The sequence below is a fragment of the Fukomys damarensis genome, unplaced genomic scaffold (assembly GCF_012274545.1).
Source record: "Fukomys damarensis isolate Sample0158 unplaced genomic scaffold, DMR_v1.0_HiC HiC_scaffold_17, whole genome shotgun sequence".
Classification (NCBI taxonomy): Eukaryota; Metazoa; Chordata; class Mammalia; order Rodentia; family Bathyergidae; genus Fukomys; species Fukomys damarensis.
Window position 1 is genome coordinate 11,328,105 of NW_022900929.1, and position 14,407 is coordinate 11,342,511.

The 14,407-nt window shown below is 39.8% G+C and overlaps 1 protein-coding gene across 2 annotated transcripts in view; it reads left to right on the top strand.

Moving 5' to 3' along the window:
* Pou6f2 (POU class 6 homeobox 2) overlaps window positions 1-14,407 on the top strand; it is a 494,967-nt gene that overhangs the window by 359,958 nt on the left and 120,602 nt on the right. For both annotated transcript variants that reach the window (XM_033764838.1, XM_010610864.1), the window contains exon 5: window positions 9,838-10,211. In XM_033764838.1, the coding sequence (XP_033620729.1) occupies window positions 9,838-10,211 (374 nt within the window). The remainder of the gene's footprint in view (window positions 1-9,837; window positions 10,212-14,407) is intronic.

Below are 14,407 nucleotides of genomic sequence, written 5' to 3' on the forward strand. Positions count from 1 at the left end.
ATATATTGTGTCATAAAAAAGCAGTGAAATGTTTGGTCATTACTGGGTGAAAAACATTAGATTCCTTTAATGCTGAAACTTTAGATATTAATAAAAGATATTAATAATCTAATGTTCAGTATCATTTTCCAAAAATAAAATAAAGCATATCATGTCTCCCAGGTTCTTTAGCCAATGGAACTTTTTTTTCTTTTTTAATTTTGTTTTTCCTTTTAGTAGAACAAATGTGATGATGAGCATCATATAGCATTGCCTTTGTGAACACATTTTAGACTATCAGGAAGAAATGTCTGTTGTTGACTTTGCAAAAGAGGTTCTTGCCACAGTTGGTGTCATCAGCAGAGCCAAAGGTGAATTTATTCTATCTAGGGTCTAGATAATTTTGAACTCAAGAAACTCGATCTAATTACTGTTTTAGAATGAATCATAATAGCATAATGCTCATTTAAGCCAAAGAAGACAGACTAATTTACAAACCAAAGACGACATTTTAATTTATAGAGAAATATAATTGTTAAGATACCTAATGTGATTATCCTGTGGCCAACACCTTGTGAAGTACAATTCTGTGGTAATCTTTATTAGGAGATTGCCCAAGTATACAAATATAAAACCACATATTTTTACATTATTTGTCAGAAGTTTCTTATTGCTTTTCTTTTGTTTTTAATAAAAGAAGAAATGAATCTTTCTTAGGAAATGCCTGCCAATTTTCAATGTATTACTTTTTCTGAAGTATTGAATCCATTCAGTTTTCCTTCTTGAGTCCCAGTGACCACTTGTCCTGATTTGAAACAGTGCTTCTGTTGTGACTCTCCCAGCCTTTTTTTTTCCTGAATTTTCTAGCTTCTTTTTTTCTTCCTTTTCTCAGGTTTTTCCAAATTGTCAAATATTTCATCACTTCTTTGGAATTCCCCTCTATCTGCAGATAGCTCACCCAAAGCCCTCATGCTCTGATCTGGACTGGCTGCTGTCTGGAACTTTGGGACATTTTTCACAGTGGGGCTCCCCGGTGTTGCACTCTTGGCTGACATTCACTGTTCCTGGATCCTATGTCTTCCTCTTTCTTAGTTCATGACTATTTTACTGAAGTGCCTATTTAAGTTTTAAGAAAAACTATGTAAAGATAAAGTGTGTGAGCCTTTGTAAATTCTAAAGTAGGCCTTATGCTGCCCTTACTTTGGCCAGATAGTTTAACTAGTAATGGAATTCTTGGTGGGAGACAAGTTTCTCTTAGAACTTTGAAGTCATTGCTTCTCTAATTTTAGGTATAAAGTTTTACTAAGGAGAGGCAGTTACATGGTAATGATGCCTATATGATTTAGTTCCTTTATAGGTAAATGCTTATTGTCTCTCCAAAAGTTTTGTGGACTTCAAAGTATGTTTATCCTTGGTGTTATGCAGTTCCATGGAGGAATTATCCAGGTGGAAGGTCTTGTTTCTCTTACCTTGGTTGGCACTCAGTAGGATTCTGGATGGACATCCCAAGGACTTGGGAGAGTGATGTAGAGCTCAGGGTATGGGGTGAGATTGTGGAATACTTCTTTAGGGTGAATGAGAGGAAAAACACTTTAGTTTGAGTGCCCACATCCATGTTAGAAATCCTAATTCTTCTCCAGTACTTCTTCTTTAACAAAATGACTTTTCACCATTTTTTTTTTTTTTTAAATTTTAGGCTTTTCTGCAGGTGGAGATGAAGAGGTTAGCTCTTCCAGAAAGAGTCTCCTGTAAATCTCTCCAGGAATTCAGGGAAGACTTGCCCCCTTTGTCCTTAGCTTTGCTGGCACCTTGTGTATGAGCAGTGCCTGTGAGATACCTTTGCCCAAGCTTTCCCTCTGCTGTCCAGGATACTCATCCTTTATTGTTCATCTTCCCTATTTAATAAAATACCTGAAATCAGTGTTATGTCTCACATTCAACCCTTGCTAAATGTACTTCAACAAGAGTGATCCCCAAAATGTCTACAAAGGCAGTAATAGTGAATTGCCCTAATTTCCAAAAGAATGCACTAACGCAACCTGATTTCCAGGTGTCCCATTTTCTTTTCCCTCCAACCTATTATTTGCTTCTTACCCACACCCACCTCGATGGCAGAAGAAGTTGTTTAAATGAAATTCTCTCAAAGTTAAGGAGGGACATGGATAAGCAAGCTGCTCTGCTTGAAGGTCAAAGGAAGAGCCGCCTACTCCACATTTACTACAGTTCCCTATGGGCTTCTGGGACCCCCAGGGGCAATGGCTCTTGACCCCTGGAAAGGCTCTTTAGAATGCAGATTTTTCCCTTCTCCCTGGAGTCCATCTTCCTAACAAGCTCCCCTGGTGATTGCGGTCCACAATTTGAGATAGGCTGCTAGAATTGGTAGAAACAACCAAGCTAAGGAAGAGGTTTGGGCTGCTCAGCTATTGATGGAAATTTATAGGGGCATTTTCGTGAAGACTGTTTCTCTTTGTTTGCCTCAGACATCTCTAAAGAAACTTAGATTTCTGCCTTCAATACAAAAGAAGTAAAAAGACAGATTAAGGACATGTGTGGCAATATTTTTGAGGCTGGTAACATTGACCATATGTGAGATGGTTACACATCATCATCTCTGAAGCATAAATGATTTGCTTATTTCTGTCTGTTGCCAAGAATAAAGGCAGATTTCCCAGTAAGTTTGCACCTTCTGTGCTTTTTAAAAATCCTGCATTCCCAGCCATGTATTTTTTCCCATCCACTTTGCAAAACTCTGTCGCTAGTGCAGGTTAGAAATGTCCTTAATGAGGCCACCAGAAACATTTCTTGATTTGCATCCTTGGTGCAGCTAACTTAGATATTATTGCAGAGGGTGGGGGATGTCCAATTTGGTGACTCAAATTCCTCCTCTTAGGAGGTTCCAGGTTCCATGTTTGTCCTCCGAGAGATTTTCATGGGCAAGAAAAGTGAGCAGTGAATATGCACTTAAGGAAGCAGAGGAGACATCAGAGAACCTGGGGTCCTTCTCAATTGTTCATGAGCCCAGTCATTTTTAGGAACAGGGATGATCTGGGAATTCCTCCCTCCAGCTGAGGACAAATTTAGCTGGAGAACTTTCATCTGCCACCCCAATGATAGCAGGTCACTGAGTGTTGTGAAGAATGTGAGCTGATGCCTACTCCCTTCCGCCAGTTGGCACCAAGCCTGAGCACAAGTCACTGCCCTTTGTGCAAATGTGCAGGAGATATCCTCTTGCCATCACAGTGCATTTTAGACATAAAGTGCACTGTTGCCTTCCCGCACCTCCCCTCCTCTCATCCCTCTCATTGTCCCTGCCACCTCTCTGTTCCTTGTAATAACACATAGCTTGTACTCCAATTGGCATGTCTATCCTCAGAATGGACATTTACATTTCACATCAGCAGGGTTTACAAAATGATTTGCCTACAGAAAAAGCAAGGTTATTATGTATGCATGAACTTTCACAGGTACTGAATGATTCATCGCTTAGACACCCTTCAGTGTTGGCTCTGTCGCCAGGTATCTGCCCTACTCATCCCAAAACTCCAGCACTGGAGAGCATCTCTCTACCAGGGAGTAGCTACTGTCCTTCTAACCCATTAGCAAAACAGACTTCCCCACCTACACCTGGGATTCTGTTCTGTTAACAGGCTGTGGGGCACTGCAGCCCTAAGACAGGGTCACTCAGGGACTCACAAACTGTAAACTTGGGAAGCTCGCTTCACATTTCTGAACCTAAGTTACATACAAGGTATGAGAGCCGGGAATTTAGCTCAGTGGTTGCAGTGCCTGCCTCGCAAGCATAAGACCCGAGTTTGATCTCCGGTATCAAACAAAACAAAACAAACAAACAAACAAAAACTCATACAAGGTATGACAGAAAAATAGAGTGAATGTTTAAATTTTCAAAATTTCTTACAGTAAAGGACACATTGCCGTGAATTCCCCCCAAATCATCCTCCTTGCTTCAGACACATTGATCCCCTCATTCTTGCTACTTTTTAAAGCAGTTTGGGAAGTCTTTCCTCAGTGTCTTTAGTTTGTGCTGTCCTTGCTGGTTCGGTGTGCTGAAATGATTGAAAACATTTCCCTATCATGATTATTTTTACTTTGAGTAACAGCCAGAAGTCACATGGTGCCTTATCCAGTGAATAAAGTAGATGAGGACAGTAATAATTTTACAAGCCCGCCTTGCCATTGGATGGCACTCAGCAGCAGAGCTCACAGTACCTTTGAACATATCTTACAAAGACAGACTTCCAGAACTGCTTCTGAAAGTGGCAAGAACAAGGGGATAAGTATTCCATATTGGAGGAGAGAGACATTGAAAGGGGTGAAGAGCAATGTGTCTTTCGTTACTTAAAAAACATTGCTGGGGATTTAGTTCAGTGGTTCCGCTGCCTGCCTCATAAGCGCAAAGATCTGAGTTCGAACCCCAATACCCAAAAAAAAAAAATTAATGTTAACTTTCACCATATATTTGATCACCTTGATATATGACATGGCAGCATAACGCCTATCCAGGTGGTTGTCTAATTCACATATTCAATGAAAGACTAATTCATATGTTCAATGAAAGCACATTCCAAACTGGGAAGCAGTGTTTGTTTTAACCCAACCTGCCGTGACTGTTTGCCTACACACACAACATCTGGCTTTCAACTCTTCCTGGTGTTTGTAGAAGCCACACAGTAGTGTCTTGTATGCACACAGCAATGAATTGGTGGTCACACCACTTCTGTGCCCTGCTAAGCTGGTGCCTCTCCAGTAGGTACCACCCATCCTCCCATGGCAAAGATCCTCCCCATAGTTCCCCTGCGTCTCCATCATCAGTGCAGCCCTTGCTGGTGGCCACTCAGGACCACAAAGCCACCCCAAGTGGAGAAGGACCATTCCATTTCCTGGGTTATCCTGTGTAGCTTGGTCCCCAAAATGAATGTAGAGAAAGAGTTCTTATTTTATTGTAGTAAAATATACATATAAAACTGGTCCCCATGATCATTTTAAAGTATGTGGCTCAGTAGTAGTATTTCCCCAACACTGGTCAGCCATCACCCTATTTAATTCCAGAACTTTTTCTTAACTGTGAAAGAAAACCACATACCTGCTAGAAGTGACTCCCTTCAGGCCCCAATACCCACTATTCTGCTTTTTGTCACTATGTACTTATGTATTCTGGACATTTCGTATAAATAAGATCATATACTATGTAGTCTCTGGTGTCTGGCTTCCTTTGCTTAGCATCCTATTTTCAGAGTTGCTTATTTTGCTTAGACTTCAAGCTCTTTCTTTGCCTGGAACCAGACTTGCACAAGGGGACTAGGCTACAGTTGGATTTGAAAAATCATTACAGCATGCACTGAGCAGGATCCTTTAAAAATAAGCCCTGCTTACTTCCTTCTTCCCCAGTGTGAGTCTCTAGACACCTTTCTGGGAAACTACTCCAGTTCCCATACATGCCCAGAAGAATGTAAACATCAAGAGCAAATTAGACTTTTTTTACCCCTCCCCAGCAGGCTCTTTAACCCAATCCACAACTTTGTCCACAGAAGCCTGAAGCCAAAAAGTGCAAAAAAATACTAACTGGAGAGCCTGACTAGGGTCATTACAATGGCATGGCATAAAATGGTTAAGAGTGTTGCTAATGATCATACTTCCTTTAGTATTTGAGGAGGACCATTTTGCTTTCTGTCCTTTGCTTGCTAAGCATGAGACACATTTTATTTCTCTGGAATCTTTCATGGAATTGCTTTCCACATCTGTAGATTTAACTAACGAGAGATCAGAAATTGTTTTGATTGCATCTGCACTAAATGCACCCAGACATTTTGTTTTTCTTTGTCTTCATTCCCTAAGAAACTATAGTATAACAACTCCTTAAATAACATTTGCATTGTATCAAATATTATAAGTCATTTCAAGATACTAATTGGTGCATATACTACATCTTTTTATAGAAGAGACTATATTTTTTTGTCTGTGAGGTCCTGGAACCTCTCTTCCACAGAAACTTTGGAAGTAATCTAACATAAATCCCATCCAACATAGTTGATATATCTCTGATGGTGTATCTTTATTTTAAATGGGGAAGAAATGTTGAACAAATTGAGAAACTGTTTCTTAACTACAGTTTAAATGCTGAAAATAAAATGCGCTTTCAAAAGGAGAAATGCAAGATTCTTGACTGTTTCTTTGCCATATAAAATAATTTATCTGGGATGTTTCAAGCCACTAGTTTTGCCACAGTGCTCTACTCTCCAAGAAAGTCATAGTTTGATGAAATTTTGGTTTGTGTTTCCTTTTCAAAATTGCAAGTTTTCAAACTTTCAGGATTTTATTTGTGTGCATTTCCTTCCTACATAGTTATTACTATAGTAGTTAAATTTCACAGTTAATATTGGCCTATGGAGTATATAGTAGCCAGGCACAGAAGAAACAATCATAAGGAATATAAATACCGGGGAAGAAAGTAAACGCTTTAATCTTCCATGCCTTGGGTCAGAGTTTTACCCAACAAGCATCATTTTATCCACAAACGTTCTTTGTAGTTCAAATATGTCCTTGAACCCTCCTAACTTTATTCATCTTTTATAAAAAAACAAATTCTTCTGTGTCCATTTTCAGTATGCTTTATAAGAGGAGCTGTTTAGAACCACCATAGTTTCACTTTTCTATTGCTTTCATTTTCATCTTATTGGGTAGGTGGCTTTAGCATTTTTCAGACCAAATTTACATTATTTTCCATTCCTTCATGCTTTTCTTTGTTTCCACTATGTACATGAATATATGATAATTTTCTATCATATTTTGCTTGCAGATGCCAAATTAGTTTATGTAACTCCAAGGGTTTTTGCTTAGGTTTATGTCTTTCCAATCAAGCTGCTGCTACAGGAAAGAAATATCCAAGCATCACTGACATAAAGCATCAGAGACACATTTGGGACCTTGTCTCATTAGGAGGTTAGGGTCTGTTGCACCTACTCTTCTGCCAATATCTATCTGCCAATATTCCCCAGTCCTTCCTGTTTCTAAATGCTGATTTAGATAAATGCTTTTCTAACCAAAATGAAACAGTATGGTATTTAAGTCAGCCATGACAATAACTGCTGACATCAGTGCTCCTGCCTGAAAGAAGCCAGGAAAGGTCTGATACGAGTCAGGCAGGAGACCACAGCAGTCAGCTTCCCAAAGCATGTAACTCCCCTAGCATACTCCAGATTGTAGGGTATCTTAGGAGGTCAGAATTGAGCTTGACTCCCCAGTCTTTAATCAAATGTACACTTGTACAATAGAAGAAAGGAGGGAGAGGTGGCAGACTACATGCTCCTCTTGAAGTTCTGATTAAGAGGAGGTAGACTGGGCAATTTCTAGTCCATTAATCCACCAGGGACTTGCTGTCCAACCGGCCCATCATGGACACCCGACATGCTGTCTGAGATCAAGCATTTGGCACTTGTGCCCTGGGAATAGTTAAGATATCGTTTCTCCAGCACAGCTACACCTTCCCTGAAACAAACCTGATTTATATGCTTGAAACCTGCCTTACACCAAAAATTAATTGGAGTTGGGTGTGGTGGCACACGCCTATGCCAGTACTTGGGAAGCTGAGGCAGGAAGATGGCTTCAAGTTGGAGGCCAGCCTGGGCTGCATAGCAAGACTCTGTCTCAAAAAACACAAAACAGCAACAAAAAAGGTTAATTGGGAGGGTCCATCTTCCTATTTTTTTTTTTAACTATCTTGACCCTCTACCTTCTCTATGATTTAAGTCAAAGTCTCCTACACTTTCAGTTCCAGGAATCCTGTTCTCAACACTGCCCTTTAGGAGCAGCACCCAAGCCATACTGTCTTTTGGGTGTTTCTCCAGCTTGGAAACACCCTCCCTGCACCTCCACCTCCTGAACCCTCTTCTGCATTCCACATCCACCAAGCTGTTGCCTTAGCCCCTGCAGTCCACAGGGACACCCATTCTTTGGAACCCCTCTTTTGGTCATTGACCCCCACTGACCATTTACTCCATTAACCTTCATGTACCTTTAGCAGCACTCTGCTTGCCAGATGGTTTCTTATGAATTACTTTTATTTCCCTAAATAAACTAGAAGCTCTTTGCAGGCAGTGTCTCCTTTTTAAATCCTACATATTACCTGGCACATTACCAGTGCCATCTGGCATTCAGTGATTTCCCAAAATTATTCTTACTTTGACAAAAGCAGTCACTGGCTAGCTTTTCTATGAAGAAAATTCTGAGATACCCTCAATATATGAGTCTATGTATTTTTCAAGAATATACTGTTGTGTGAAGGCAGGTATAGTACATCACACAATATGTACTAGAGTTCTTAAAATTCGCATTTTTAAAAGCAGGGACTAGTTTAGTGTTGCAACTGAGAATTACTGTCTTTCGAAATTTTGTCGAATTCTAGGTAGGAAAAGAGCAGAAAAGCTGCGCAGCCACAGCCTGTAGGTGCAAGATTGATCCTTGTGATGATTTGCTCATAGGTTTGTGAGAAAGCTTGTAGACTGAGGTTTCGGTGAAGAAGGACATGAAACTGGCTTTGGCAGTAATTACTCTAGAAAATGCTTCCGCTTCCTGCTGTAGAGATCTTTCTATGCTCAATGGGCACAGAACAAATCTTGTGTGCTCAATACTAGAAAGGCTTTGCCCCTCAACTCCTACCTTCCACATATCAGGGAAACCTGAAAGACAATTTCACTCTCCCAGATCCTTGCTTGTCCTTGAGGTGCTACTGTGTCTAAACATCACAGTGTACATTTCCCAGTCACCTGCTCTAATCTTTCAGGTCTGGGGCCTCTGTCTCTTTGATCAGAAAGCAAAAATAAATGAATTAAATTAAATTAAAAATCAGACACCCACCTTTGACTCTGCAAAACTGAGAAGCATGTTTTATCTTTAAATTATTTTTAAAAAAGAACACTGTAGAAACTTGAAACTAAGATGTCTAAGCAAATTGGTGGAGGTCTGAAGTAGCAGGTGAAAATGACACCATTAATGGTATTGATGATGGATAAAAAGGAGATTACAAACAATTTAGTGTTCTGTTCTAAATTCCAGTGAAGCATTTACCAAAAGAATTAAACTGGCTGAACTTTGAAAGTCTAAATCAAACCTTGAAAGCACAAGTGTATTTCACAAGCAGTATAGAAAAGAAGAGAAAGTACTTTAAAAGATTATCTCCATTTTTTGTGCATCTGCTTTAAAAGTTATGCTTTTAAATTAATACTCACTACCTTCAAGAAGAATGTCTGATGTCTTATTCTCTGGTTCTAAGTTGTAAGAATTTCCCAAGAAGTGATTTATTTCTTCCAGGGTCTCATAATCCTCTTTTTTAAATTTACTTTTTTGTTAGTATATGCTTGCGATACAGAATATTTACATTCATTTTAGAGAACTGGTACATACACCTATCACATCCTGTTCATTTCTAATCTCCTTGTTCCCCTTAACTCACCTTTTCCCCTTTCCCCTCATTCTTTTCCCTCCTCCAGCAACTCTACCTCCCTGTTTCCTACCCTCTCTCCTTCATTTGCTCTTAAAATTATTCATAATTTTGGGTTTCTCCTATAAGAGAAACCATGTGATATTTAAGCTTCTGCATCTGCTTTATCTCACATAACATCATACCCACAAGATCCACCTATTTTCCTATAGATAACTCAAATTTACCCTTCTTTAGGGCTGAGTAGTAGTCTTGGGAATTTTCTATATCCATGCATTATTTTTCTACAGACTGGTGTATAAGACATTTCCATGGTTTAGCTGCTGTTCACCCCTCTCCAATACTAAAGAGCAACAGGAATACAGAGTATGGCCCCATGCTAAGTTCCCTTTCTTTCCTTGCAGCTACCTCATCCCTGAACTCCCAATTGCAACAGCTCCAGCAACTCCAGCAACTCCAACAGCAACAGCAGCAGCAGCAGCAACAGCAGCAGCAGCAGCAGCAGCAACAGCAGCAGCCGGCTGCACCGCCGACCACCCAGCAGTCCCAGCAGCCCCCACCAGCCCCACAGGCCCCACAGCCACTGCCGACCTCCCAACCTCCTCCGGCTTCCCAGCTGCAACAGGCCCCACCGCCTCAGCAGCACCAGCCCCACTGCCACCCTCAAAACCAGAGCCAGTCTTCTCCAACCCAGCAGAGCTCCAGCCCCCCTCAGAAGCCCAGCCAGTCTCCGGGCCATGGCCTTCCGTCTCCACTCACACCTCCCACCCCACTTCAGGTAGGTGTGCTCCTTGACCCTGCCAGAGGATCTTGTGGTAGGGCTGTGCCAGCCCCTAAGAGGACAACAGACTTAGCATTGGACTCCCATTGCTCCCTTACCATGTCGAGCAAAGTAAGCCAGAGCCAGAGAGGAAAAGATCCTATGTTCTTCCTAATAGATGAAATCCAAAGAAAGATGACAAAAAAGGCAGGAGGGAGACTTTTGTTAAGGGGAGGAAGTGAGAAATGGAAGGGAGGGAGTATAATAGTGAGTAATAGGGGGATGAATATAATCAAAGTACATTATACACACTGAAAACCCTCCCCTAAAGGCATGTGAAACTGGGGGTGAGGGAGGTGATGGCGGCAATTATTAAAGTACATTGTGTGGTTACAAAAATTAAAAAAAAATAAAACAGATCTCTTAGACTGGGGGAAGGGAAAGCAGAAAGCAGGTGGCTGGGGAACCCGTGTAAACGAAACAAATAGAAGGCCCTTGATGTTGCCTTCGGAAGGATAAATGTTATCTCCTTCCTCTGTGAGAGGCTAGCACTGTAAGTGCACTTGTAGCCTGTAATAATTCCACTTTATGATACTTTTTGAAGGCAGCAAAGATAGCATCCAATTAAAATTATTACTAGCACGGTTTTGTAGCCCCATGGAGGGCTGCATCTGCCGTCCACGAGGCACGGTGGTTATTTCTCTATATTATGAATACAGCAGTGTCTTTCCTTAAGTACTTTCTGCTCTTTTGTTTTTATTTTTCTAAAGACTCTCTGGGGTTAGGAGGGCAAAGAAATTTAGCCCCAGTCTTGAGTCCCAGATTCCAACCATTACTCCGTCAACTAACAAGTACTCTAAATTCATGCCCAGAGTCTCAGCAAATATGCATCTTTATAAAATAATAAAGCTTCTCCGTGTGTATTTTATTATTGTGAGGCTGAGGGCATCAAAAATAGATGCATCAGGTTAATCTTGAAAGTGCATCTTTAACTTACTGTTATTGAGAAGAAAAGAGGAGCATTCAGGAGAATGCAGTGGTACGTCAGTTCATGAACTTGATCCTTTCCATGATTCTGCTTGCAGAATTCATTCCACGATTCTGACTGCAACCTAATTGCAACCATTAAGGATTAAGAATTACAAGAATTGTTTGTGAACCAAGGTACCACTGTATACCTTTTAAATTTCAAAGACCATTCTTAACATTGAAGCCTTTAAAGTTAGTTTCCAGAGATAATGCGTGATGCCAGCTCCTCAGATCTAGAAACTAATAGCTCAAACCAATCCATCTGTTTTTAGACTTAACGTTAAGATTTTCTCCCAGTAAGATTTCAGGTGACTTCCTATGCATGTAGCACAACGACAGTGACAAAGTTCAACGGTGAGCAGTTTATGACAACTCACCCCCCTTTTTGGGTGCGAGGCATCAGTTGGTTCAACCCTTCCCAACCAACAGATGACATCCATAGATACTATGCCGCACAATACACAAAATCAAGACAGACGGGTACACAGACAGAGGCAGGTGGATTTATCTCTGACTTTATTTGTTGCCCTATAGCTTTGTCTCTGATTTGCATTTTCAGTGTGGCCCAAAGGTTTCCTGGGAATGAAACTATTTAAGTTAGATGATTGTGTCTTCCTGATTACTTGAGTGGGGCAACTTCAATATGAACATTTTCCTGAGTCAGATTTGAAGATGTATTTTTATAAATATTACAAGAGTGAGACAAGCTAACATCTTTGACATGGCACTGAAACAAACACAAGCTAAAGGAAAAAGTCTTTAATGGACACTTGACATCTGTATTAGTCATTTTCTCTTTGCTGAGACAAAATACTCAACATCTGAAACTTCAAGGAGGAAAGGTTTATTTGGGCTCATAGTTTTAGAGGATTCATTCCATGGTTGGCTGCCTCCACTGCAGGAAAGGCGTGATGGTAGGACATAGCAGAGGAAAGTTGCTCACCCCATGGTAACCAAAAAGAAGAGGCAGAAGGGAGGAGCAGGTGACACGAATACACCCTTCTAGATCAGACCCTCAGTGACCGCCTCCAACCAGTCCCGCCTCCTAGCAGCACATTCATCTGTGAACTCATCAATCCAATGATGACTGTAGCACCCCATGACCCACTCACCTTTCCAACACAAGACTTTTAGGAGACAATTTTAGATCTAAACCATAACAACATCAAAGAAGAGAGTAGGTATAATCAGACTTACAAAATGCATAATTACAGCAACCTTAATGTTTTTCAGCATCTGGAATTTTCCTGTATTATCTGAAAAAAATGAGTTTAATGCTTTTCCTCAACAGTTCAGTTAGGTGTACCTGTGTGCCACATGATTAAGGACTTTCTCTTACCCAGACACTGAAGTAGGTAAAATTACCAAAGGAAAACAGGTTCCCTGCCCTGAGGAATGAAATATACAGCACTTAGATCTGTACTTGGATGATGTCTGTAGTCTCACTGTTTTCCCAAGTAAAAGTGGTCATGGGCTCCATGAAACATTGGCCTTCCCTGAAGAGTGTCAGCATTTTATGAGTAGCTATCAGACAACGAGATTGCAGTGTAGACAAGCCCGTTTGAATGACTGTTGACAGGACTTTAGGTGCAGTGCCCACTGCGTATCATAGAAATAAATTATCTTAAAAGTTCTAAAAGTTCTCTGAACAGCTTCCCATGGAAATACAGGGCTTTTTTATTTTATTTGTGCAACACATAAGGACTTGGAACTACATTCCTTTCTTTATAACTCTAAAAGAATATTCTAATTCTTCATTGTAGTTTTAATTATGAACTTAATAAAATATTTAGTCTGTTTATCCAATAGATAATTTCTGCTGTGGATCTGATTAGTGATGACCACCAAAGGAGTAACTTGGTATACATTTTTTTAAATTACCAAATATATGTAGAACTGATTTTGAATATAGGTCTATCTCAGTAAGAACGAAAGGACTTTTTCCATTTACTACAGGCATAGCAAAGAAAATGGAAAATTTCATGGTTTAAATTTTTTTAAACACTGGCTGCAGGGTTTCTGAGTTTGTACAGCATGGAATATTTGAACTTTTTAAAAAAGAAAACTACTTAAAAGGAACTGCAAAGATATTTAATTCCCAAAGATAATGATCCTTATGAACTAGAATGTAGTGTTTTTGTTTGAAAATTATTAAGGGAATAAAGATAACTAAATTCACATATGAAAGCTTAAATTTCATTCTTCAATTCTTTATTTTCATGTGGGCTTTGTCTTTTTACATTATTCAAAAGTCATCTGAGAGATGTTGAACTATAAAGATTATTAGGGAAAGCTCGTTGGAAGGTTTTCTTTTTTGCTTTAAAATTTCTTGAAAGATAATTATTTGTAAAACTATACTGATGCTGTTATATCTTCAGAAAAAATGTAATAAATGAAAAAAGATTGTGAAGGTTTATTTGGGTAAGGTAATGACCTCAAGATGAAAAAAAAAAAAAAAGTTAATAGTGCAGGTGAGTAGTAACACTCCAGAAAAAAATTCTCCAAATAGCTCTCGTCAGGTTTTTCTGTAAAATTGCAGTATAATTTTATTTCACTCTTTTACTCAATTCCATGAAATGGATTGCATTTTCAAAACCAGGTTGTTGTTTTAAGAATCTAAAGTACTGCTGTTTGAGTCTAAAGTATTATCCCTTTGGAGAAACCCAGGTAGAGAAATCACTTTGTTCATTAATTTTGATCACTCAGGGGTATGGGAGGTCAGGGGCTAGAGCAGATACCAGAAGCTGGACCCTACAAGTCTGTCACTGGTCTCTCCACTGGGACTCAAGACCTGGCCACTCACAACTTCATTCTTTCCCAGGTGGCATGAGAAATGTTCTAAACAGAAAATGCAGGCACACAAGTGTCCAGGAGCAAGGCAGTATAAATAGTAGACATGGGTATAACGTCCAAAATTAAATTTAAGAAAAGAATATGTGGGGCAAGTAATTTAGGCCTTGGATGTAGGATGGACATCTGTCCACACACCTTAATCTTATTTTTACCCAGCAGCCATACTGTGTCAGAATTTGGGACTAGAGTGATTTTGGAGAGAGGCAAATCAGAAGTATATGGAAGCAAACTTTTAGGGGGAAAAGACAAGATTGAATCATTCCTGGTTAGCAAAAGCAACCAACAATTTTAATTTGAGTATGTAATTTTGATCTTGATAAAGATTTCTTAAG